The sequence below is a fragment of the Homarus americanus genome, unplaced genomic scaffold (assembly GCF_018991925.1).
Source record: "Homarus americanus isolate GMGI-L3 unplaced genomic scaffold, GMGI_Hamer_2.0 scaffold51476, whole genome shotgun sequence".
NCBI lineage: Eukaryota > Metazoa > Arthropoda > Malacostraca > Decapoda > Nephropidae > Homarus > Homarus americanus.
The window spans coordinates 2,215,136-2,240,607 of record NW_024736148.1 but is presented as its reverse complement, the minus strand read 5'-3'; the positions used below and the strand labels follow the sequence as shown (position 1 = coordinate 2,240,607).

General features: G+C 37.7%; 1 protein-coding gene across 1 annotated transcript; it reads right to left on the bottom strand.

Annotated features, from left to right (window-relative positions):
• Nucleotides 1–1,762: 1,762 nt before the first annotated feature.
• LOC121872039 (protoporphyrinogen oxidase-like) lies at nucleotides 1,763–16,222 on the bottom strand. Its single transcript, XM_042374690.1, has 4 exons — nucleotides 16,088–16,222; nucleotides 9,901–10,087; nucleotides 5,486–5,600; nucleotides 1,763–3,514 (listed from the first exon to the last, which is right to left on the bottom strand). The coding sequence occupies exons 2-4, from the start codon at nucleotides 10,074–10,076 to the stop codon at nucleotides 2,408–2,410; spliced, it is 1,398 nt and encodes a 465-aa protein (XP_042230624.1). The 5' UTR covers nucleotides 10,077–10,087; nucleotides 16,088–16,222; the 3' UTR covers nucleotides 1,763–2,407.
• Between the last annotated feature and the right edge of the window lie 9,250 nt (nucleotides 16,223–25,472).

The window sequence follows — 25,472 nt, the reverse complement described above, 5'->3', positions numbered from 1 at the left end:
CAGGTATGGAGTGTAACAGGTGTGTTGAGATGGTGCTACTATGTATGATAACCGACGGTGCTAGATTCCACACAGGTGGAGCAGTCTGATGTGTTAAGGGATATTGTAAGAAGGAACGACCGAGGTAAGGTGGTCACAGATTGTTATGCAATAAGTAGGTGGATGACACGCCATCAATGTAAGAGTCTGGGGCCCATCTGGGTAACCACATTTCCGTTGTTCTTCTGAGGAAGGCCAATTCATGTATATGTTTTTTACCAGTATGTTTTATAAGGAATAAATCATTTAAGACATGTTATGGTTTCACCCTTCTTTCCCCTTATCGATCTGGTCAATGGAAAACCTAACCCAATGCCTAGTCCACTCTGCACGCTACCTAACGAGCTACATGCTGTCCAGAGGGGGTCTGGTGGCAGCGACCCTTAAAAATTAAGATTAGAGTTAAATTATCCCCTTAGACTTAGTGACCCCAGAATCTGGCAGTATAAATTGGTGGCAGCGGTGGGATGGTTATTAATCATTGATCAAATCCGAGGGAATTGAAGTTGTGATTTAAGTTGCAAATATAGACAAGTATTTTAATGATGGATAATCTGATTTTTGAGTGATACTTGCAGGTGAATAACATTGATTGAGTACAGAAATGTAAGAAGAATTTTTGAAAATTTATACAGTACTGAAGTCATGTGTGTCATTGATGTGTTTTGTGTTTGTGTTTTATCCAGCATTAATATGTATTAATAATTGCAGAAGTTGTGGATTAACCTTGTTGGCGTTGAAGTAAGGGAGTCCTCACTGTGTCTGAGAAGTGTCTCAAGTGGTTCACCTCTGATGTTTGTTAAGTGGTTCACCTATGGAATACCATAGGACTTTCGGTCTCCAGTTGATGTGAGTTACAATTTTTGGTGCCATGTTAAGGTGTTGCATAGTGTTGTATTGTACCATTGATCAATTCAGGTTGCACTAATACAGGATAGTAGTTGTGTTAAGTGGTTCCTATATTTCTTTGGTCGAGGGGTAGCATTTTTAGGTCAAAATGGATGAGTCAGTAGAACAGGAAAGTACCATAGTTGGGGACACATTGGCAGAGAGATTGGAACGGGCGTTGCTGATCAACGAGAGACAATACTTGGAGTTAGAAGAATTACAGAAACAGATTAAGGAACTAAAACAAACACTCCAGCATGCACAAGGCCCAAACAATGAGCAAGAGTCAGTTGTAGGAGATGACACCACTCCACTACCAAAACGTTATTTTATCATAGAAAATGGAAATTTTATCATAGAAAATGGGAAATTTTAAACAGACAATTTTATCATAAAATGGGAAATTTTCAATGTAGAAAACGGGATTTATAATAGAAAATGGGAATTATTCATCATAGAAAATGGGAAATTTTATTATAGAAAATGGAAAATTTTCATCAAAACTAAAATTTCATCATTGAAAATGGGAAATTTTAATAAAAGAACAATTTATATTATGGCCAATTCTATTAACCAACATGAGAATACTGTACACATAAAAAAATACCAAAATTTTTGAACAATTTGAATTAACAAAAAATAACTAATAAATAAAAAAAAAAAAAATCTAATAATTTTCAACAAAATTTCAAAATTTTGTCAAACATTTTCAAAATCTTTCAACTTTGTTTTTAAAAATTTCAGATTTTTTTTTTCATAAAATAATTAAAAAAAAAAAGTTATGTTTCAAACATTTCCATAAATTAAAAAAAATATATAAATAAACAAGTAAAACATAATTTTCCCCCAAATATCTAACAATTTCCCCCTAAAATTAAAAATATCCAAAACATTTACAAAAAATTTAAAAATATTTCCAAAAATTTTCAAAATATTTTAACAAAAATAATAGCATACAGTCATGAAATTTAAAATAAATATCCTGGTTCATTTTAACAATTACAAAATAAAGTAATAGATACAGGTTGTAATTTTACAGTTTTGCAATTGAATAAATTTAACAAATGAAAGACCTGCAACCCCTAAAAGTTATGAAAATACTTAAAATTAGACATACTGTACAGGGAAATAAAACATTAGTTTATATTTTTTGTAACAAACAAGACAAATGCCAATAGACAGTCTAGATGTAATGAAAATTAAACTTCCTTTCTTTCCAGCAACTCTTCTGTCGGTTCATGAAAGCACAAACTTGCTGCCAGTTCCTTTTCGATGAAGAGCATAGCCAGTCCATCAACCTCCATTGAGACAGCTGAGGTGCCCCCCCCCTCCTTCGGGATAGTTCTGAATGTACTGCTCCCACAAGTCACAATTATAACATTGAAATATTAGGCCACATACAGTAATGTATACTGATGTCCAATTGGCTGTAATCCCTTTCCTATCACAGCACTGTACAGTATTACATAAAAATTATCATTCACAAACTTAAAACTGCTCTCTTGGCACTCATAATTGCATCATTCACTCCGACACCATCATAAGAATTTCCTGCGAGAGTTAAAGGAAGCTTCAGGTCTTTTACAAGCTTCCGGGAATTAAAAACTATTTCTGAATGCCCAACAACATACTGTGGGATGCAGTCTGTCAAGATGCTAATCTTATGACGCACTGGTTTTATACTAATTTTCAATGTTTCTTTAACTTCATTAATAGCAACATCAAGAAGGCTCTCATCAGAAGGATTATCTCCAAAAAGTGTCTTGAACCAATATCCTCCCATCATCACTGTAAGTATAGTTTTGTCACCCTGTGGAAAAGTACATGTATCAAATATTACACCAAGAACTTTGTTGGGTTGTGATGATGGCACAAGGTAACCAAAGGCAGGCTCATTAAGTAAGTGACCAGGATATTCAAGATTTACAACACAGACAGTTACATAAGGAATGGAACCCAGGAGCCTGCTTAATTCTGGGCTGATAGAACGTATTACAGGACTTAAAGTATTAGATGGAAGACAAGAGATAGCTTTTTCAACTTCTAATTCCTCTTTGTCAGTCTGGATAACCAGGTTGCTGCCACTTCTCTTGATCCCAAGCACTGGTGTGTTTCTCCTGAACTCGACACCTTCCTGCATAAGTTTTTCTTCTAAAACTTCAACAAAACTCTCAAGTCCACCTTTTAAAGACCAGACAGCCCATTTTTCCTTCTTTGCTTGTTTAACTAATTTAGATTTAGACAGAACTGGGTCAGCCTTTTCAGCATTTTTTCTATCTTTAAGTAAACCAATTAGAATGGACCCATATTGTTGCTCTACATCATGCATTCTTCTGGCTAATGAGGTAACACTTAGGTCACGAGCATTGCCAGCAAAAACTCCTCTTGTCAAAGGATCAATGGCATATTTTGCAACTTCTAAACCAAATCTTCGATTTACAAAGCTAAAGAGGCTTTCATCAGTGTTAATCACTTTCTTGGCAGAGAAGTCACTCAGTGCACTTATGGCCAAAGGCTTTGAAAATGGTGGGTTCTTTGTAAAAACTGTCTTTAGGTTATTTGGAAGCATGTGCAGTTTCCCATCAACCTGGAAAGAAAAAGATATATATATATACTGCATACTTTTTTGTAGAGAACATAATATCTTTAATGGGGATACTAGAGGGTTTTAAGAGAATGGGTTAAAATTATGTAAGCAGATATAATAAGAACTAGGCTAAATTGAAGGAAAAAAACTTATGAAAAGAATAACACTTGTTCACTGAATATCATACAGTGGTCTTACCAGATTTGCTAAGACACTGTATGTAAGCAGGCAGGAGTTGTCACATTCATCATCTTTATTTCTTTATTAAGTTTTATATTCTCATATGATTGGGGGGTTCCAGGGGCTAAGAAGCCTCCTTAAGAGGCAATCCCAAAACAGAGCAAAGAGCATCTTAAGCCTGTGTAGCAAAGGTGTCAGCATGTGGGACACAGGTGCCTGAGGCAGGAAACATAACTCTCCTCACTCCAAGCCACATTTCACTGGATTTACTGTTATTATTAGTGTTTACTGATATAATAGTGCTTAATAGTGATTAATCATAGCATTGTAGCCAGGTTAGACTTGTCACTGTAAACACCAGGCAACTGGGCCAAGCTGTGAGGAGTTATGGGTGTTTTTCAACTCGTATTTTCAGGTAGATATAAGTAACTTTCTTTATTTATTTTTACCCGGTTACATGCACACACCATCCTACATACAGTAGAACATCGATATAACACGAGATACGTTCCAAGAGAGGTCGCTTTAAACCGAATTTGCACTAAATCGAAGTGTTGTTGCAATGGAATAATTTAGTTTGGTACTTGAGAGAAACACAAAATACTAAAAAGACTGAGAGTGTACCCAGATACACCTCGGCCCATCTACTAGAATAAACAAAACATTGTTTTTGTAGTATTATGTTTAAACAAACGTTCATAAATCAACACAGCTAAAATTATGGGATGTGAAATGGTCTGTTTACAAGGGATCAGCTAATGGGGAGAGGTGAGGTGATATGTTTGACAGTTGATGCCAAGGTCTAGTGCTTATTTATTTATCTGTCCTTTAGAGTGACTAAGTTTTTTCTCTTATAAAATGTCACTGAACTGACATGTTCTAACTAATTTTATTACAAAGGGATAAAAATTTTATCTCTTGTGCAAAATATATGACGTTTATATTCAAATTATTCACTGTCTTGCAAGGATTCTAGCAAGGCAAATTATACCCTCCTAACTTTAGTCTGATATTATATAAGATAAAAACTGTAAGCCTATAACCACCCAACCCTGGCTGGAAAGATGGGGGGAGGGGGGAGATGACAGTGACACGTTTGACAGTTGGGGGCCTATGGTCTGTAGTGGCTCCTCTCCCCTACAACTCCCAACTGAGCTCCGGCTGCGCGCCTACCAGCCAATCAGCGTACAGCCAGCTACGCCGAGAGACTAGGTCTATGCAGAGGAGTAGAAGGCTCCTGGATGATGATGATGATGGGAATTAGAATGGGGGTGGAGGAGAAGGGAGAAGAGAAGGCATTGGGGTGGAAGAGAAGTCACCCCATGCTGCCATGGGGTGACTTCTCTTCCACCCCAATGCCTTCTCTTCTCCCTTCTCCTCCACCCCCATTCTAATTCCCATCATCATCATCATCATCATCCAGGAGCCTTCTACATACACACCTCAAAGTAAGTGTACTTTACTGCATTTATTTTTAGTTTTTATGTAATTTTCGGTGAGCTGGAACCAATTACCCAAAAACCCATTGAAACAATGGTTTCGGTTAACAAGTTTTTCGGTTAACGAGCAACCTTCTGGAACGAATTGTGCTCGTTAACCGAGGTACCACTGTACAGTACTTTGTATGTACTTTTTCTGTGAGTTGGAACCAATTACCCAATATCACAATGAAATAATAGATTCCGTTAACGAAATTTTCAGTTAACAAACGACTCTGTGGAACCAATTGGGTTCGTTAATCGAAGGACCACTGTATAAATTGAAATACAGTGTACATAATAAATAGTTTACCAGAATCATCCTGTTCTTTGTGGACACGTGGCTATAGTTGATGCTTGAAATTCTCTCTGTTAACCCCAAACTTTCTGCCAGAGCAAGTGTGTTTGCTCCAGCATTTCCTGCAACTCTGGAAAAATAAATGAGTGCCAATATGATTCCTGAAATGTATCATCTCTATTATACAAGTAGACTGAGGGTCTTAAACTTAATAACTCTTCAGACAAGCCATAATAGGACAGATCTCATAGAGATAATCAAAATCTTGAATGAGACTGGAAACATTAACACAATTCTAAGTTGGCCAAGATGTCAGGCAAAAAAAAAATAAAGAAAATCTTTTTCACACAGATAATGAAACATACACCATAATAGGCTGATCTTATTACAAAACTATCATAATGAATAAATAAAAAACATAAAATATAAACTTGCGATCGTGGCAATAGCCAGTCTCCCACTCACCAAGTGTCATTTCGTACCTATTAGCTCTAGTTAGGTCTATATGAAATCTGATTAGACCACTGTACAGTATCCCCATTAAAGACAATACCTGTACAATGTATATTTTAGTAATAAAAAGGAAATATATTATATTAAAAAATAAAAAATTAATTTATGAATTGTCATTATATCATTGCATATATAGAAATACATTCCTGCACCCTTCACATATTATGTGAAGGGTGCAGGTATTAATAAACACAGATTATTACAGTAATGTATCTTTACTAATTAATGAATAACAAATAAACAATATTGTATCATGAATGAAAGTCGTTTGATGAACTAGTGCAAGATGTGGTGTGTGGGTAGGAAGGATGAGTGGATATCATACAGTTCTACTCTAGCTGAAGCTAATACAGTACATCTCTGCATCACTGAAATTAAGATTTAGGTGGTGATAATAGAGTGGTGATGAGGAGAGTGGTAGTTATGATGGAGATTATGCTAAGTGATGCTTCTATTAGTTTCTTTGGTAACACTGCGCTGATATCTACCCACAAAATGGAATATAATGAGCAACATTACATTACATAAAATTTTATAATATGGAGTGAGAAAGGAGAAAGGTGTGGGTGATTAGAGAGATGGAGTGAAAAGGAGTGTTGCCAAGCACTCCTCAACAGCTGATCTTTAACCCACCACCATGCAGTCACAGACTTGTGCATCAGTTAATCACATACAAATAAATATCATACAATAAGACCTACACTTTATAAAATATTATAAAACAAAGCACTAAACCAGCAATACATTACAACAGCAGTCATCACTTTGGATGCGTTGCTCTGTTAATTCCCGTGTTGCGGGTGTGTGGGTGGTGCTGGAGGGAGCGTTAGTGTGATGTTAGGGTGTGGGTGGTGTTCGGGTGTAGGGTTGGGGCTTGCTGTTAAAATACAAGCAGTGATTGGTGGGAAAGGGGTTTACATTGAACATATGGTGTGAAAATAAATTTACAGGCTTTGGCATTAAAATGAAGCAAACAGAAATGAAAAATTTGAGTATATGTACTACATTTTTCCAGGGTAGGTGACGCAGGTGGCAGAAGTAATGGAGGCACTTACGTACAGTTTACTGTACTGTACTACAGTATATGTACTACTGTACAGTGGCAGCAATTGAAATCTTTACATTTTTGGAGCAAATGAAAAGTTTACACGGCGTGCAGTGTAATGATTCTAATTGTGTTCCCGGGCATACATGAAAAAGCTTGGGCTTTAACCCAATTGGAACTGGGGATGTCTGTGATACATGTAGCCGCAGACTTTTAAGTTTCAAGGCAAGCCATTTACCACTTCAGAAACGCAGCGGCGACTTGCCACCCAGCGCTATACCGAAGAGGAAAGTGGGATCTGGGGCAGTTAGGAAGACTTCACCAAGGACAGACAACATCCTGAAGAGTGAAGTGATATCTGATCCTGCTGTAACAGGTTCTACACTGAAGAAAAAGCACCCAGACCTCCTCAAACATGTGGCAATCAGGACCGTACAACATCGTCTCCAGAAAGACCTCGGTTTACCGACTCGGCGCACAGCTAAGAAGCCTTTTCTCACCGAGGCTATGAAGAAGAGGCTTAGACATCCCCAGTTCCAATTAGGTTAAAGCCCGAGCTTTTTCATTTATTGTGAGCTTGTTGCGACCCATTCTGTTCAGTCTGAGTGGAGATATAGGCTCTCAAAGTGGGCGCAAAAGTGAAGAATGCCGGGTGGTGGTGATACGTATATTTGCACCTCTCTCTTTCAGAGACCGTGGCTCACTCAAGCGAGTGACCTTGGTGGGTGGTGGCTGGGGGTGTGTGGGAGGCTGTGACGTGATCCCAAGCTCCACCCATTTGTGTATGCCCGGGAACACAATTAAAATCTTTACACTGCACGCCGTGTAAACTTATCATTTGTGCCAAAAATGCAAAGATTTCAATTGCTGCCACTGTACAGTAATTTGTTCACTTGCATAAAATAAAGAATTTTACTTGTACAAAGTATTTTCATTTAAGCACTTGAGTACAATACTGTACAGTATTTTCACTTAAAATACTACTACTGTACAGGGTATTTTCACTTAAACACTATGTTAACACAAAGAGATGTTCAATACACTCTTACCCACACGCCAGATATGCCAAGATTTTCCCAGATATATATTGTATATATCTCGTCATTTCCCGAGTTATGCTATAATACATTCCGAGACCATATCCGTGCCGAGTTATATGAAATTCTGAGTTATCAAATACTACCAAGATATCGAGGGTTTACTGATATTGCTAAAACAAAATTTTATACTAATGAAAGTTTGTTTACCCTTCTGTTACAGAACATCAAATTAGGCTAGCGCTGACTGTTCCATTTTTGCTATACCGAAATTATAGTGTTGTTTATCAGAAATCTTCTTAAAGTAATAATATACAGTTGGTCCTCACATTAAGCGGTCCCGCATTCCGCGTTTCACCGTTAACGCGGTGCCTTGCCAGAACCTAACATTTTCACATTCCGCGGTCGTGAACCCCATTACGCGGAGAGCGGCTGGCAAGCCGCGCCATTTTTGGATCCAAACCTCCCGCCATCCGCCATGTTGTGTAAGAGGCGCGAAAATGGTGCGCACAAGGTCGCCCAGTCATCAAAACATGACCAGTTCTTCACCCGCCACCCACTACAGCCGGCCCAAGTCAGTGATAGTGATAATTATAGTGAGGATATGGACTTATATGAACTTTGGGGGGTTTGACAAAGAGGCCCTGCAAGCCTCTGTGGTGGATAGTGATACAATTGATACAAGTGATACAGGTGAGGGCCAATAATCTGCCCTCTGCCTCGGAACCAACCGCCCATCCCCGTGTGCCCAGCCATCTTTTCTACTAATGTAAGTGTTAAAAAACCTAATATTATTGATATTTCTCTTAATTATTAATTGTGTGTGCATGCCATCATAAAGTTAAGATAATATTTTTACTACAACATAGTTGTGTGTCGTCAAAAAGTGGAGTTTGGGGATCGGCCTGGACTCCATTTCAATTAATCCCATATGTTATGTTGTTCACTTTACGCGTTCCTCACTTTCCGCGGGACCCTCCGGGTTACATTAACCGCGTAATGTGAGGACCAACTGTAGTCTGAATTTTTTATTGCCCATTCAATCATGTGGAATGCATTGTTGACTTAAGTTGCCTGAGTACTTGCCAGTTACGTGGCCAACTAGTATATAAAGGCTGCAGACCTCTGGCCTAGATCAATAATGTCAGTTGAAATAATTGTTGTCGTCTTATAGACCAGGTCAACTTATAAGCCGCAATAAACAATAGCCAAATATCTCTAAAACATCATGTTCAACAACCCAACTTGAGGGTATACTCTCACATTTTTAATACATTTTGCTGTCTTCTTTCTGATTATTTGTGAGAGGATTTTCCTATTATTATTTATTTGTACTGTATGTGTTTTGTGTGTGTGTGTGTGTCTACACACATATATACAATACAGGTAAAAGAAATAATTGTCCTAAGGGCAAACACATAAATGGAATATAGATTTCTTTGCTCATGAGTAAAATGTAACCCCGGTCAGCAAATGTTATTAGCAACCATTTTAAGAACCTAGGACCCCCCCACACTTCGAATTTTAAGGGCACGCTGTACTGTATATACATTTCTTGTGTGAAAAAAAATGACACCAAGAATGAAGGTTTTTGATAAAAGCTCATGAGGCATACTGTTATTCACCAATCAAACTGCAATGAACTAATTTTATATTTCGAAGGATATAATTAAATCAGGCCTACCATAATAGGTAGGAAATGCCCCACAATCACGCCTACCAACCCTAGTGAAACACCATGATTGCTTAGTTCCAATTCATTGAACCCCTCCTGCAAGATACCCCACACACATACACGCACGCACGCACACTACAGAAAATATGCCTGATGATACCTGAGAGTCCGAGGCCCGAGTTCATATATGGTACCATCTTCATGCTTCAGCGAGTTGATCCATCCACCTAATCTGTTTGAAGCCTCAATCACAAGTATCTTGGTTGATAAGCCAAGACAATTCAGGTAGTGGGCAGCAGCAAGGCCACTGACACCTCCTCCTAGAACTGCTATCATATTTGAGTTACCTGAAACAGTAAATTACATTAATTTCAGGACATACCAAATATGAAACTAGCAATACAGTACAATATTATCTGCTTTTGTAAAACATCCATTATACAATATAATACCAACACCTATACTAGAATAATCTTCACAATGATATGATAACCTTCATTGGGCTTTAACAACCCTACACTTGTAACAATAGCAAAGTTATAAGAACCTCCATGTTACTACAACACTGACATTTTTTAGAATGCTGTAACTACATCAACAGTATTGAAACAACAGAATAAAAGATTTTATAGTCTATTGCTATTATAACCTTAAAGACTTTCACAGTGTGCTTTGACAACCTCTGCAATGATACACATCCTCCATACACAATCTCCATAATGATTTTAGAATCCTTTTAAAAACCTCAAGGACTATTTCACCCACAAATAAACTCAACAGTGCTATAACAACCTTCCCATTACAGTACAACCTTAACAAAGTCACCAGAATTATTTAAGATCCTCTAGACTCTAGAGTCTAGAGCTATAACCTCATAAAATCATCCAGTGCTATAACAATATAACATTCTTAGAGAAATAATACATAGTCCTATAGCAACCTGCAATGTTGCAACATCCTCCAGTGTTATCACAACCCCAGCAGGTTGTTGTAACAAAATGGGAGATTGTGTGGTTGTTATGGCACCGGAGGATTTGATGAGGTTGTTTTCGCAATGGAAGTCGTTATTCAACATTATAATACATTGGACATTGCAATACAGTACTACTCTACTGTACCAAAACACATTTTGTAAGATTGTTACTGTACAGTACGGCCTGATAATTCGCAATTTTTATTTCGTGGTCCTCTATTATTTGAGGATGACACCCTGGTTGTACCCAAGAATGACTGCGGGTAGTTTTAAAGTTGCCAGCATTTTCGCGGCCAGGACAGGGAGCCATTCATTCTAGAGACACTAATTTCCTTTACCTGTATTGTATATATGCGTGTGTGTGTAGACACATACACAAAACACACAGATAAATAATACTGTGATGGAAAAAACTTTTCACAAATAATCAGAAACAAATGTAGTATTAAAAATGTTGAGTCTACCCTCAAGTCTACTCCGTGCTTTATTAATAACAAAGCATGGAGTAGACTTGAGGATAGACTCAACATTTTTAGTACTACATTTGTTTCTGATTATTTGTGAGAAGATTTTCCCATTATTATTTATTTGTATGTGTTTTGTGTGTGTATGTCTGCACACACACACATATATACAGTCAGTTCTGCTATAATGCGAGTTGTGTTCTTGCAAAACCTCACGTTCTAGAAATTCGCGCAATAGAAATAACAGGGCTTATGGAGAAAATAGGGTTAGGTGCAGATTACTCGAAATCGAAAAAAATTTAGTAGTTAGCCTCACACAAAGGATAGCACAGTCTAAATAAATGTTACATTCATATCTAATAATGAAATCATACAGTAAATGTTACACTTTACCATGAAAAAATATGAATATAACTTGATGGGGGAGAAGGTTATGTTGAGGTGTCATGCAGACAGGATTTGACAGTTGTCATCGTCATCATCAGTATCAGGCACTTGCTGCTTCACCACATAACTTTACATTATGAAATGCATAGCGGTTCTTAAAACCAGAAAACCATCCACTACTCGCACTAAAGGCAATCACATCAGCAGGATTTTCAACTTTTTTCTTTAGGTCCTCATATATTGATAAGGCTTTCTCTTTAATGGTGAGGAAGCTGGTCCCAGATCACTTTTTCGTTTGATCTTCTATCCAAACACTTAGAAGCCATTCCATCTCCTCAAGTTCCTTTGGCCGTGATCTCACACTTTTGCTAGCACTCAAGGTTTTTCCAGCAATACAACTTGCTTTAATCTTTCCTGCATTGTCTCTAATGGTGCGTAAAGTAGACTCCTTTATTCCCGTTGCATGCACAATATCACATGTTCTTTCCTTATTTTCAAAACGCTTCACAACATCAAGCTTTTCATCAAGTGTTATAGCCTTTCTTTTACGATCACCACTGGAAATGCGATCACCAGAACGCTTCCTGGAGATATTCTTCTTTTCCATAGTCACAAAATTGGAGAAACAGTAAGCAAAAATCAATGAGGATGCTTAAAAACTTTCCACGCGTTTTAAACTGATCGTGTGTAATTAAACAGAAAGCGCACCTGTAAAACGCTATGTATTTTGTTTTTCTCTCATTTAAAATTTTACAATTTACATATACTGTACAGGTATACTGTATACCTGTACATAAATATTACATAAATTATTTCTGCAATTCTTCACAAACAAAACACATAAATCAAAAGAACATGTGAAGTCGAACGTGAACTGTAAACACTGCATAACCCCGCGCCAAGCGACAACAACCATTCGAGTGGAATCGCGTTACAGCCAACACGCGTTCACGTTTTACAAATATTGTTCTTCTATTCATCAATCGCATTACAGCCAATTCGAATTGCCAAAACACGCGTTATAGCAGAACTCGCTGTACAATACAGGTAAAAGAAATAATTGTCCTAAGGGCAAACACCAACATCTAAAGGGAATATACAGTTCTTTGTACACAAGTAAAAGTGTACCCCCCCCCCCCACCTGGTCAGCAAATGTTATTTGCAGATTTGCGATTTGCAGCCATTTTGAGAACCTAATCCCCGCGAATTTAAAGGGCCTACTGTATAGCAATATGGAAATTCTTATAAGGTTGAAGTACTGTACAGTTATCCCTTGTTTAACATTCATTCACTTAAGCTATATTTCAGTTTAGCAATATGACATTTTTTAACACCCTTTCTTGGCTGTTGGCCAAGAACCCTAAACACAGGAGGTAAGCGAATGTACGAACACACACAATTTGAGCAACAACATAGGGACAACAGGTGCTCTGATTTTATTCGTTTTAAAATTCAATAACTTCCTTATTATCAATTTGCAACAGAAATGTAATATAAGAAAATAATCATAGGAAAAAAATAGTTCTATCGATTGAGTGTAGTGAATTCTGTTGTTGCTGTGAACTGCATAATTACCCTTTTAAAATACTTATAAAATGATAATAACACCCATGGAAAAAAATTTACGAAATCGATCAACTCTTGGTATTTTTGCAGTAGTTCACTCAACTTTCCTACCCCAAATCTATTATCATATTCGAAAAAGACGTCTAATTTTAAGATAATTTTTTTTGTTACATTACTGTCGCAAACGTATAATAACGGAGATAGCACCTGCCAAATCTTTCTCTATTTCCTTCCGTTAATCTTCAGCCATTATCGCCTGCCCGACCTCCCACTCAAGTGTTTCCTTCATAAATCGTCATGAGCGTGCATTCCCATACACGTCACGCGGCCAATCAAAAGCGGTTTTTTTTACACCTATTAAAATGAATTGTGGTTTAATTCGCGATATTTTTTAACCAGTCAGATTTGATTGTGATTTTGGGTATCTCATATTTTGAAATTCAAATTCATTTCCGACCATGGAAGTCTGCGATGGGTGTCACTTCAATTATATGGATAATTGCGCATTTTTGGGAAAAAACGAACAAGCAATAGCATTTTTTAGATCTCATGGTATTCCCCCGACCTCAATAGTGTCCTAAGTGTAAGAAAGAGTGTAAATATCGTCAAGACCACATAGTTGGCATTGTAGTAAATCGTTCTTTATTCCCAAGACCCGTCAGGTAAGAATCAGCTTCAGCCACCTGTACTGATCACAGAATCCGATGACGAACCAGAACCAGGCCAATAAGGTAAGAAATAAGTAATTCCATCATATGGTGAAAGTTAGGTCCGTTTAGGTTAGGTTAGGTCATCCAAAAAAAGGTTCAATTTCTCGTGTTTTGGGTAAATTTTTACTTTAGGACACGTGTCCCTAGGGATTGACCAATATGTTTTCCAGTGTACGTACTTTGGTGTGTTTTAAATGAATCTGACCTTCATTTTTGGCGGAAATTGCTAGCTTTTGCCCCCCCCCCTCCCAACAATAATGGGGGAGAGCCTGGAAAATCAGGGTTTTTGGGTGGGAGAGAAAATGAAAACGAGTCATCTGACTGAACAAAACCTAACCTAACTAACCTAATCCCTAGCCACGGGGGCTCTGCCCCGGGACCCCCAGTAGGCCTAACCTAACCCCTAGCAGGGGGCTCTGCCCCTGGACCCCGGGTAGGCCTAGCTTAAACTAACATAACTGTTTCAATAGTTAAAAACATTGGGGCATCATGTCCAAAAGTACAATACCTTAGTTAGAAGTGGAAGGAGCAGGGATACCGTATGTAAGAATTGGCTAGAATGATCGTCTTTCTCGTAAAACTCGGGAAGAATCTTAAAATAATCATAGGAGTACAAACAACAACCAACCTTCACCATGGCCATTGTGAAACTGGTCAATGAAATTAAAATCGTACCCAGGCTGCTTCCTTTGAAAAAAAATCACATGTGATTGCTCGAAAAAAAATTTGCGTGATGATATCGATACCTCATTGGTCACGACTAGATGACATCAGTCAACATTGTGCATGCGTGATGTGCCAATAACATCATCTTGGAGACAAAGACTGAAAAACTACTTAAAATCAATTCAATTAAATTGTGTCGCTATTATCCATTTCCGCCATGTATATATGGGGTTCAAAATGCTCAGAATAGCGAGATCTAAAGGTTGCATTAGTTTATAACTTTCGGGGGCACTATGTCCAAAAGTAAAATAATACCGTTTTTTTTGGTGTAATTTGTATTCGCTTGGTCATGATTTGGTATTTTTGCATTTGCGCACAACTTTCCTACCCCAAATTTATTATCATATTCGAAAAAGATGGCTAATTATAAGATAATTTTCTTCTATTACATTACCATTGCAAACGTATAATAACGGAGATAGCGCATCCAAAATCTCTCTCTATTTTCTTCCATTAATCCTCCACCAATTTCGCCTACCTCACCTCCCACACTGCACGTCTCCTTCATAAATTGTCACGCGCATACGTTCCCGTACATGTCACGCGGCCACTCACAAGCATTTTTTTTTAGCCACCAATTAAAATGATTTGTGGTTTAATTAGCAGTATTTTTGGCCCAATCAATTTCTATTTTTATTTTGGGTCTCATATTTCGAAATTCAAATTCATTTCCGACCATGGAAGTCTGCGATGGGTGTCACTTCAATTATATGGAGTTGATTGCGCATTTTGGGGAAAAAATCGAACAAGCTATAGCATTTTTTAGATCTCATGGTGTTCTCCCGACCTCGGTAAAATGTCCTAAGTGCGAGCTGCCCGCCTATACACCCCGTTAAGCACGTATCAGCATCAGCAACCTGTACTAATCTCAGAATCCAATGACGAACCAGAACAAGGCCAATAAGGTAAGAAATGAGTGATTCCATCATATAGTGAATTAGTTAGGTTAGGTTAGATCAGGTTTATGTTTTTCTAGTGTTTTTTGTGTATTTTGTATTCGCTTAGCCATAATTTTTGTCAGAAAACGCCCCACCAAAATCCCCCGATAACTAAAAAACGGGCAATTTCAAAGTTGAAATGATGGTCAAATCCAATCGAAACACAAAGATACACTAGAAAAACGTAGCTTTGACTTTCTTACAGAGTTGTGTGAACTACTGCAAATTTACCCAACTCTTTCTGGTAGTAGTGCTGTATTCAGACATAACCCCGAGTATTTACCAGTTTTATTGAACTCGGGCAGCTCCTGTACCGTGTTTATCATCTTCAAAACCTCTTAACACAGATTGACAGTACATAATACACTAATAGCTCTATATACACAGTTCCTTACATTCAACATTAAATCTTACAGTTAAATAAATGTATTCGTTTATTCCCAGAAGACAAATGAAAAATAATCAAGGCCTGCAGCCTTCTGGTCTAGGCCAACACATAAGAGGTTAAAATACCCATAAAAGAACTCTCTGCTTTACCAAATTACATAAAATGAGTTTCTGGTATTATAATAAACCTACAAACCTGCATCAGCTATTTTCCAGTCACAAACAAACGTGATAATCGTCCATAACCAAGATGAGCTCTGCCTGTTAACTTTGTTTACAAGTATTGTGTCTGAGGACTGAGATGCGCAGTGGTCTTAACGTTAATAAACTGAGTCAATGGCTTTTATGCTATAATAAATTACTATTGATAACCTAAAATATAACTAATCAAATAATATACTGTACTGTATATCAGTGTTAGAAATGTTAATGGGTGTTTGTGGTACAGTGAGTAGTGGTGCCGAGGTGTGCAGCTCTTGAGTATGTCCTGGGTTTGACTCCCAGCCGGAGACATATGTGGGAAGGTGTTATCCAGTGTGACACGACCAATAACTGGACAATAAAGTTTATAACAAAGTAATAAAATAAGGGACCAACCACATGAACGGCTAGTAAGCCGATAAATGGTGAATTAAATCCTAATTAATCAATCAGGGTACCGTTCTCATATCTAAATGGTGGCCACAGCTCTCCACTCCAAACGTTTTTGGACTTTTTTTCTTTACCAATTCTTCAAGATATTTTGTGTTTCTTTGGGGACTCGATTTTTAATTTCATTCATCCATCCCAGTCTCTGCCTTTCCCTGGCCCTTGCCACCCCAACTTTGTCCATTAATATTTCTCTTATTATTCTTTTATTAATTTTCAAGTATTTTTCTTGAAACTTTTGCTAATCTTCATGCTTCTTCATTTGCTTTCCAGTCTGTGTAGCTTATTTTCAGCACTCGCATATAACGCCACACTTCAAAGGCAAGGCAAGACCTTAGAGTTACCCAGATGATGTGCAAGGGGAGGATGATTTTGAAATAAAAGAAAAAAAATAAAGTAAGAATCGAAGTGGAGTAAAATTAAACTAAGGATATATTGTCGGATATATCTACAGATCCCCAAACTGTAGCTTATTAAACCAAAGGAACTCGAGAACCTTAATTGACAATGCAATGGTACTCATGTACTGCGCACATCATTGTCATTCCTAAAAACCCCATTTAATTCATATTACTCTACATAACATTCAAATGCACCGCGCTTGTAGAACCTCAGAAAACGGGAAACATTGATAAAGGACAACTCACCTACTCAAGGTTCCTAGACCATGTGTTGTATTGTACCCAGGTATAGTTATATCATATTAAGTGTATGTATTCATAGCATTAAGGATCACTTAGGGTATGCATAAGATGAATGTTAAAGTCCAGTTGAGCCGGACTAGTGTACTGTAGGACTAAGTGTGGATCAGGGTTTGAAGGTCCTACTATTTACGTCTGTGAGCGTGTAGCGAACATAACTTCCACAGATATCATATGAAAATACATGAGAACAATGATCTGGAAAAAGGATAAATGTATCAGAACTATGTGAGGTGTTGACAGTGATCCAGAAACTATACTTGAAAGGAAATATCGTGTATGCGTCGGTATGAATTTAATACACCTCGTAGCCTCACGTGACATATACCCACGACAGGTACAGTGATCAGAGAATCTTATGTCTGTGTTCAAATAGTGCAATGTGTGAGAGGAGGATCCCTCATTACAGTTTTAAGTGAAGTTGATACACCCCCGCCATGAACATTCAGCCTTTGTTTCAAGGCGCGTCATGTACCCGCCTCAGATGCCACGTTGATATTATAATCCCAGGCATTCTCCCAAGCACTAGCAAACCAAGACCTTACCTTAGTGTGTAATTTAGGATTAAAATATGTGCTTATAAGGCATGAGTGACAATATACCGAAAAGTGTTCAGGTGAGAATCATAAGAAACAAAAGTGTAAATTGAGGATTGGAAACTGTAGGCCTATGTGACGAGGAGCGGCGGGGCACTGCCCTCAGTCTTCCTCGTTCTACCGTCACCTCAGGTCAGTGTCCTAGCGGGCTATATCCCGCCCTATAATTAATGTTGATAAATAGAAGTTACTACAGTTTAAAGCTTTGCCGGATATATAAGTGTGATAGGAATGTGTTAAGGGGTGGGATAACCGCCCGTCAGGCATTATTTCTCAGTCTTCCTCGTTCTACCGTCACCTCAGGTGCCATGTGGTCGGAGTACCTTGCCGCCCGGCCGCCATTGTCCCTTTGAGCGTCACAACAGGTGGGGACGACTCCCCGCTATGCCAGTCCACTGTGAACCTGTGGATTTCCAGCGCACCACTCCAAATGAATAGTCACAACTAAGGAGACCGTGAGAAACTGCGGTCGTCACTTGGAGCGACCTATAATACCAGGCGTAGAAATAGTGCTGGTATGTCTCTAGGTGAAGCCCTCGTCTTTACCCACCGAGGGCGGTGTGCGAACGAGGTGCCTGTTGTGTATACCTAAAAGTCACAAGGAGTCACATACTTGCAGGTATGGAGTGTAACAGGTGTGTTGAGATGGTGCTACTATGTATGATAACCGACGGTGCTATATTCCACACAGGTGGAGCAGTCTGATGTGTTAAGGGATAGTGTAAAAGGAAGACCGAGGTAAGGTGGTCACAGATTGTTATGCAATAAGTAGGTGGATAACACGCCATCAATGTAAGAGTCTGGGGCCCATCTAGATTCATGTCCCCCTGGAACATGTACTCGTTCTCTAGGCATAAGACCAGATTTAAAGAAGGGACAGACCGTCTAGATATCTGAACGACCTTCTCATAAGATTTACAGGCTGTTCCTACTCACCTGCTGACTCCTCCACAGCCTGCTGCTATTCCTGGAGCATCAAGTCCTCGGTGCTGAGCTCATAAGAGGGACTCTTCAAGACGTCTGCCACAACCTCCTCAAAGACCTCCTCAAAGTCGGTCTCCTTGGAGATGCTGGCGATGTCACGGTGTACAGCTACAACATCTGTGAAGCCCCCAAAGTTGGTTACACACTCAGGCCACACTTTCCTCTACAGGACTTGTCGATGTTTTGTATGGCGTGTTTGATGTTGTAGCTGTGCCAAAATTCTTTGATAGTCAGCTTTCCCTCTCCATCTGTTGCTTCAAACAACTGTGTCATCAACTGCCTCATGTGGTAGGCCTTGAAGGTGGCAATGACCCCCTGATCCATTGGTTGGATGAGTGAGGTGGTGTTTGGGGCAGGAATATAACAGTGATGTTGTCTGTCCACTCAACCACTCGCTAAAGCACTTCGCAGTCAGAGCCAAAACATCTCACAGTCACTAAAACTGAATACAGTACATGTACTGTACCTGTACAGTATAGTACAGTACACTATGAAACTTTGTAATTTTCTGTATCTGTAAGAGACAAACACTGATAACATACCGGATGCTGCTGCTCACCTTTGTTCACAAGAGGCAAATCCCTTTGCAGTCACTGAAACAGTGTACAACATTAACATTGACATTCATTTCTTACTCATATGTAACCAAGAAACAATGGATAGATTGTAGTTCACCAGATGACCACGAGGTGGCGCTCGGGTAGATGACACCTCAGCTGACTAATGAAGTAAGTGATGCATTACATATTCTGACTGGGCAAGTTGACGGAATGACGAATATCGTCGACTCGAGTTTGTTTACATTGCACATAGAGAAATGGTATTAATATATCAGCATATCATAGATTGGGACATCATAGATAGAGGTTTACCTGTATATGTTTCTTGTATATGTTTCTTTGTATGTGTTATCTGTACCCAGGTAAGCGGGGTAGTCTTTGATTACCTCAGGAAGTTGTGACCCTGCCTTGCCAGTTGTTCCCACCTGTGGGTTGATATTAAGAAGAGCATCCAACCATAAAACTTTGCTTCAACATGTCTGATGGCAACTGTGTCACCAGAGCTGTGCCCATCCCCTGGTCTCTGGACTGGCACCTTGGATTTGCAGGTGGGGACATCCTATTCTGGTTTTACTCAGCAGCTGTCATCAGGTAACCCATACAAGTGTGGGAAATGGCCATAAAACGATGATGATGATGATACAGATTCTTCAATATAAACCAATAATATTCCATACAATACTAAACTGTTAGCTCCAACTTAAGCTAGGGTCAACTGTGTACTTGACCCAAGATGCACTCTAGTCTATACAGTCCATGTGTTTTCTATTAATGTCTCGGCGGAATTCCTCATGCAGTTGCAGCACATTTTACCTATGCAACATTAAATGAGTGCTTTTTGCTACTGTAATCTATATTTTATGTGTGATTCGTATGGAGTAGAACCCCAAGGATGTTGAATTAGTAAGGTTCGAGTGTACACTACCGGTATATCTTTTGGCTAAAATATTTTCCTTTGGAGTGTACCTCCAATTTTATAATGGAATCCAATGGGAAAACGGAGTTCATGTTACTGAGTTTGATAAATTGGTAAATATATCAAGAACACATTCCTTCCATAATGTGGGGGATTACTGTAGATCTTCTAGGCATATGGTAAAGTACAGTATTTAGATGAATTTCAGTTACTTTTTGTGTCAATGGCTGTTGTTCAATGAACTTCCCCAAACAACCTGGAGGAAGTGTTGATATACCTACCGTACCACAACTAGGCCATGGTGATGACATATTGTACAATGTAAGGCATTAACTGCATTTTGTTTCTGATGAAAAATTTACGTACCCGTGTAAATTCTTCCAATAACTGAAGGAAACTGTTGACACTACATTTGAGACCTTCGATGTCATGTTGCCATTTTTACCAGTGGTGTACAGTATCGAATAACTACTATACAGGTACTGAATTTTGTTACCATTCACCTCTGATTTTAACACCTCTCTTAGTAACTCATAAGGAAGTGTATTAAAGGAGAAAAACACTGGGTGATACTTTATTCTTTCTTACCAACAAATTTCAACTTATTTAACAGTAAGAAACACTGTTGGACTTACAGCCATTCTTAATAGCTTTTAATTCCCATATAAAATTGTGTCTCAAACAAGTGAGGGCTCTAGAGATACTGTACAGTATATGACAACTATTTTCAGACATGGTTAGTAATGACAATGAGGTTTCTTTGCTATTTACAATGTACAGATATTAAATCTTTTATTTCAAATCTGATAAAGACTAACTTAAGAAAGACAACAGGCTACTGTAAAAAAAGACTGATAAAAAGAAAAATACATTACAGTACGTATACAGTATCTGAGTTCCAGAAAGGAGAATGGAGGTAACTGAAACAGGTGGTAAATTTTGAAGTACAGGGACAACAGAAAGTTACAAATGAAAGATGTAAAGCATTAATCATAAACTGGCACTGCTATTGTGATATCTTTTTTCCTATTATAACACTTTTATTTCAAATTTGTATTTAGTACTTACAAAAAAATTATTGTACTGTATTGTGTTACTCAATTAGTTTACCCATTATCAGAGTTGCTAGGGGATCATGTGATTTGAGCTTTAAATCTAAGCTAAACATACATAAATAACAAGTGCAGCTCGGGCCTCCAAATTTGGGCTGTGATAATGCCAATATTCCAGGACCTCCTCTTACCAAACTTCATGTTAAGTCATTTGCTGAATATATGAAATAGCATTTGCACTATGTTATTTCCTTGCAGTAAAAACCTTTAGAGTATTTAAAATGGTCTGCTTAAAGTTACATCATATACTATCTATTAATCATTAATATTTTGCCAGCTTTCCAGGGCCTAGATCTACAACTAATAATTTAGGGTTCCTCCATTCTCTCCTTTGATCACATAAGATGCTAACATGCAATATAACTATAGCCATATTAAACATTGTTTAACTAATTTAATAACAGCGTACAGTAAATGACACTAAACGGTTCACAACAATACAATTAGTATATCAGATTCTCATACTGATGCCACTTACTGAATAACAATCAAAACACAGAGGTTCTCACTTGGTGACCCAACACAAATTCACTCAAAACATCTCTATTCTCAGTGGTTTCTGAAGAAAATGAAATAGCAGTCAGAAATCTCAGTCAGGGATATATATACAGTAGTTCAAAACAATATACCCTAATTCAAAAGATGAACAGCAGCAGTATGTGTTGCCCAGTTTTACATATGAACCATCAACATATAAAAATAGTTCATTACAAAAGTGTATTAATATGTTAAAAAATATGCCTCAGTGTGAAATAACATTGATGATCAGTCCTCCGGAAGACTGTTTTCATTATTTTACTTGTATAAATACAGTACTGTACTGTATTGTATGTCTTTAATCAACTCTTTTTTTTTTTTGGCTTCACTATATGATGCTTTTGTTTTGAACTATCACTCCTTTTGTAATCAGGAATAGGATGTTGTGTTCCAACAGTTACTCTGTAGCTATGTTAAAATGCTTTTACTGTACAGTATATGTATTCACAATTTCTATAATGACAATAATTTACATTACAGTGATCCCTCGGTTAACAAGATTTCGGTTCACGATTTACCTTCCATAAGATTCTTAACTTCGGTTAACGAGCAATCCCTTGATTAACGAGTTTCTTACGAGCGGACCTCAACATGTTTTCGCTTGCATTTGGCGGTCCACCAGCTGTAGTATTAGTCCGCCAATACAGTAATCGGTTCTAGGGCTTAAATTCCTTACTATTTTAGTAAATATCAAGAAGTTTATACTATTCATTAATTTTAAAAGTTTAATATTAAATTTTTTAGTCATTTTAACAATTATTGAACATAATTGAAGTCCAGGAAACTAGTTTTATGCATGCCAAACAGCCTGTCAACACACCAAACAGGTGTCAGTCTGTGTCTTTTCAGTGGAGGTAACATCTTGCTTGAGACTCTCTTCAACTAAATGCTTTTTTCTGTGTTTCCAAGCAAATGATTGGTCATTTTGAAATTTATTTTACATATTGACAATATATAATGCAGTGCAGTGATGATTTAAAGAAAATAATCTTGAATTACACCAAGAGAACTAAAATTTTATGGGTGAAATGGCACCATGGGGTGACTTCTCTTCTCCCTTCTCTTCCACCCCCATTCTAATTCCCATCATCATCATCCAGGAGCCTTCTATATATACACCTCAAAGTAAGTGTACTTTACTACCATTTTTGTTGATTTTAGGCAATTTTTGGTGAGCTGGAACAGGTTGTACCTCTCCAGTCCGGCATTCTGTGGTCCGGAAACTCCCGTGGTCCGGAACGATTTTAGTTTGTCCAATAGGTAGATGGGCATTTTGGTTTTTTTTTTGTTTTTTTTTTACTTATCTGAATTATTTTTATTATTGCAGAAGTATTAAATTTTTGCCCCTCAGGCCCCAATGTGGGTCAGTGACCTATGCCCGGGTAGGCTAATACCCGTAAAAAAACAACAACAAAGACGCGGGAAATTAAGGTTTGTTTACATCCGGCAGTTCGGCTGCTCTCTCTCTCTCTCTCTCTCTCTCTGCTTGTCTATACAGAGTACAACATTTAACCCTTCAATATATATGAGCAGTAAATAAGTGTTGCTTTCATATTCTTATGTAGAGTAATGAAGATATGTTTTCACATGTGCGCACTTACATACGCGCAGTCTCACTTTTTTTTTACCATTAATGGTTAGCGACGTATATTGTTCCATTTATTAACATTAGATAACATTACAGGTACTTCAAACAACCATATTAATTTTTTTTCATTAATTTTACTACAGCTAAAATCAGGGTCTTATTTTCTTCAGTTTTATATGTAGAACCAATCAGTCACTGGTTTTGTAAGCTTTAACATAAACAATGCCGGCAGCCGTCTCGTCTCCTCTAATATTCCACGTATTATTAATAGATTGTATTGTTAATTTTGCACACACGTACATTAATTAAATAAAAACAAATTCAGAAACATTAATTAAAATATATATGAACAGTAAATAAGTGTTGCTTTCATATTCTTATGTAAAGTAATGACGATATGTTTTCACGTGTGCGCACTTACATACACGCTCTCTTTTTTCTTTACCATTATCGTTAGCTACTTCTATTGTTCCATTTATTAACATTAAATAACATTGCTTGAAACAACCATATTAATTTTACTACAGCTACAACCAAAGTCTTATTTTCTTCAGTTTTATATGTAGAACCAGTCAGTCACTGGTTTTGTAATCAATGAAAACAATGCTGTGTCATTTCCTCGTGTGTTTTTAATATTCTACATATTATTAATGAATTGTATTGCTTATTTTGCATACATAAACATTAATTCAATGAAAAGACATTCAGTAATAAACAATAATGAATCTTTTGTACATAAGAGAAATGACGCTGTTTACACGATTTTGCACGTCGTCTGCACGTTGGCGGGCCGTTGAAACCCGTCGAAATTCAAGTTTCCGCCGTCAAAATTTTATTTATTTTTTTTGTGTGTGTGTTCCAATAAAATACGTTGAATTAAAAACTTGCGAAATTTGAGAAGCTACTATACGACATTTAACCCTTCAATATGTCTTCAAAGAGACCATGATGCAGAGAAAGTGGTGCTAGTGCTTCCAAGCATAAGCACAAGTCACTATCTATCCAGGAAAAGCGTGATTTTCCATGGTCCGGCAAATTCCATGGTCCGGCACCGGTCAGGTCCCGAGGTTGCCGGACTAGAGAGGTACAACCTGTACCCCAAAACCCATTGAAACAATGGTTTCAGTTAACGAGTTTTTCGGTTAACGAGCAACCTTCTGGAACAAATTGTGCTCGTTAACCGAGGGACCACTGTACTGTACTTAAATTACCATCCACTAATCTTTCCTCTTTAATATTGTATGATTCGACTTTTTAACATGTACACTTTACTTTCCTTCCAATTTTGCTTTTAAATATTTATAAAGGTACTGTACAGGTCACTCTTGTTTATATTGGATTTGCACTTACACAATTTACTTTATATTACCCAAATTTCATTTAAGCCTGGCTAAAGTTCTCACATATGCGCAAGTGCATTATACTTTTCATCTTTTCAATGCATAATGCATCATGGGGAAACATCTCACGGGTCAGAATGTACTGTTCAGTATTTGGAGCTTGTTGTATTTAAACATTTCTTCTACTCAGAGACTTGACTTGATCTTTTTGTCACCGTTAGCAGCCCCCTAAAGTGTCCTTCAAGTTCCTCTACAAACAAAGAACCCTTGAAGAAGCTTAAGATAATATCACAAGAAATTAAAGTGGAGATATTGGAAAGTCTTGAAAATACGTAGTGTAATATTTACGACCTTACACTATCCTACCCTCACACAACTACCTATCTTCCCCGGTAGTTGGGACTTGTCTACATTCCCGTAAAACCAGCCTCTTCTCACGCAGACCACAGCAGAATGTATTGATGAGTAGTATACAGTATAGTATAGTACTCATTTATAATATTTGCATAGTAAAACCCTCTTAATCCGAACTCTTTTTATCCAGATTTCTGCTTTATTTGGACTTGCAAACCACTCCTACTAATTTTTTTTAATCCGAT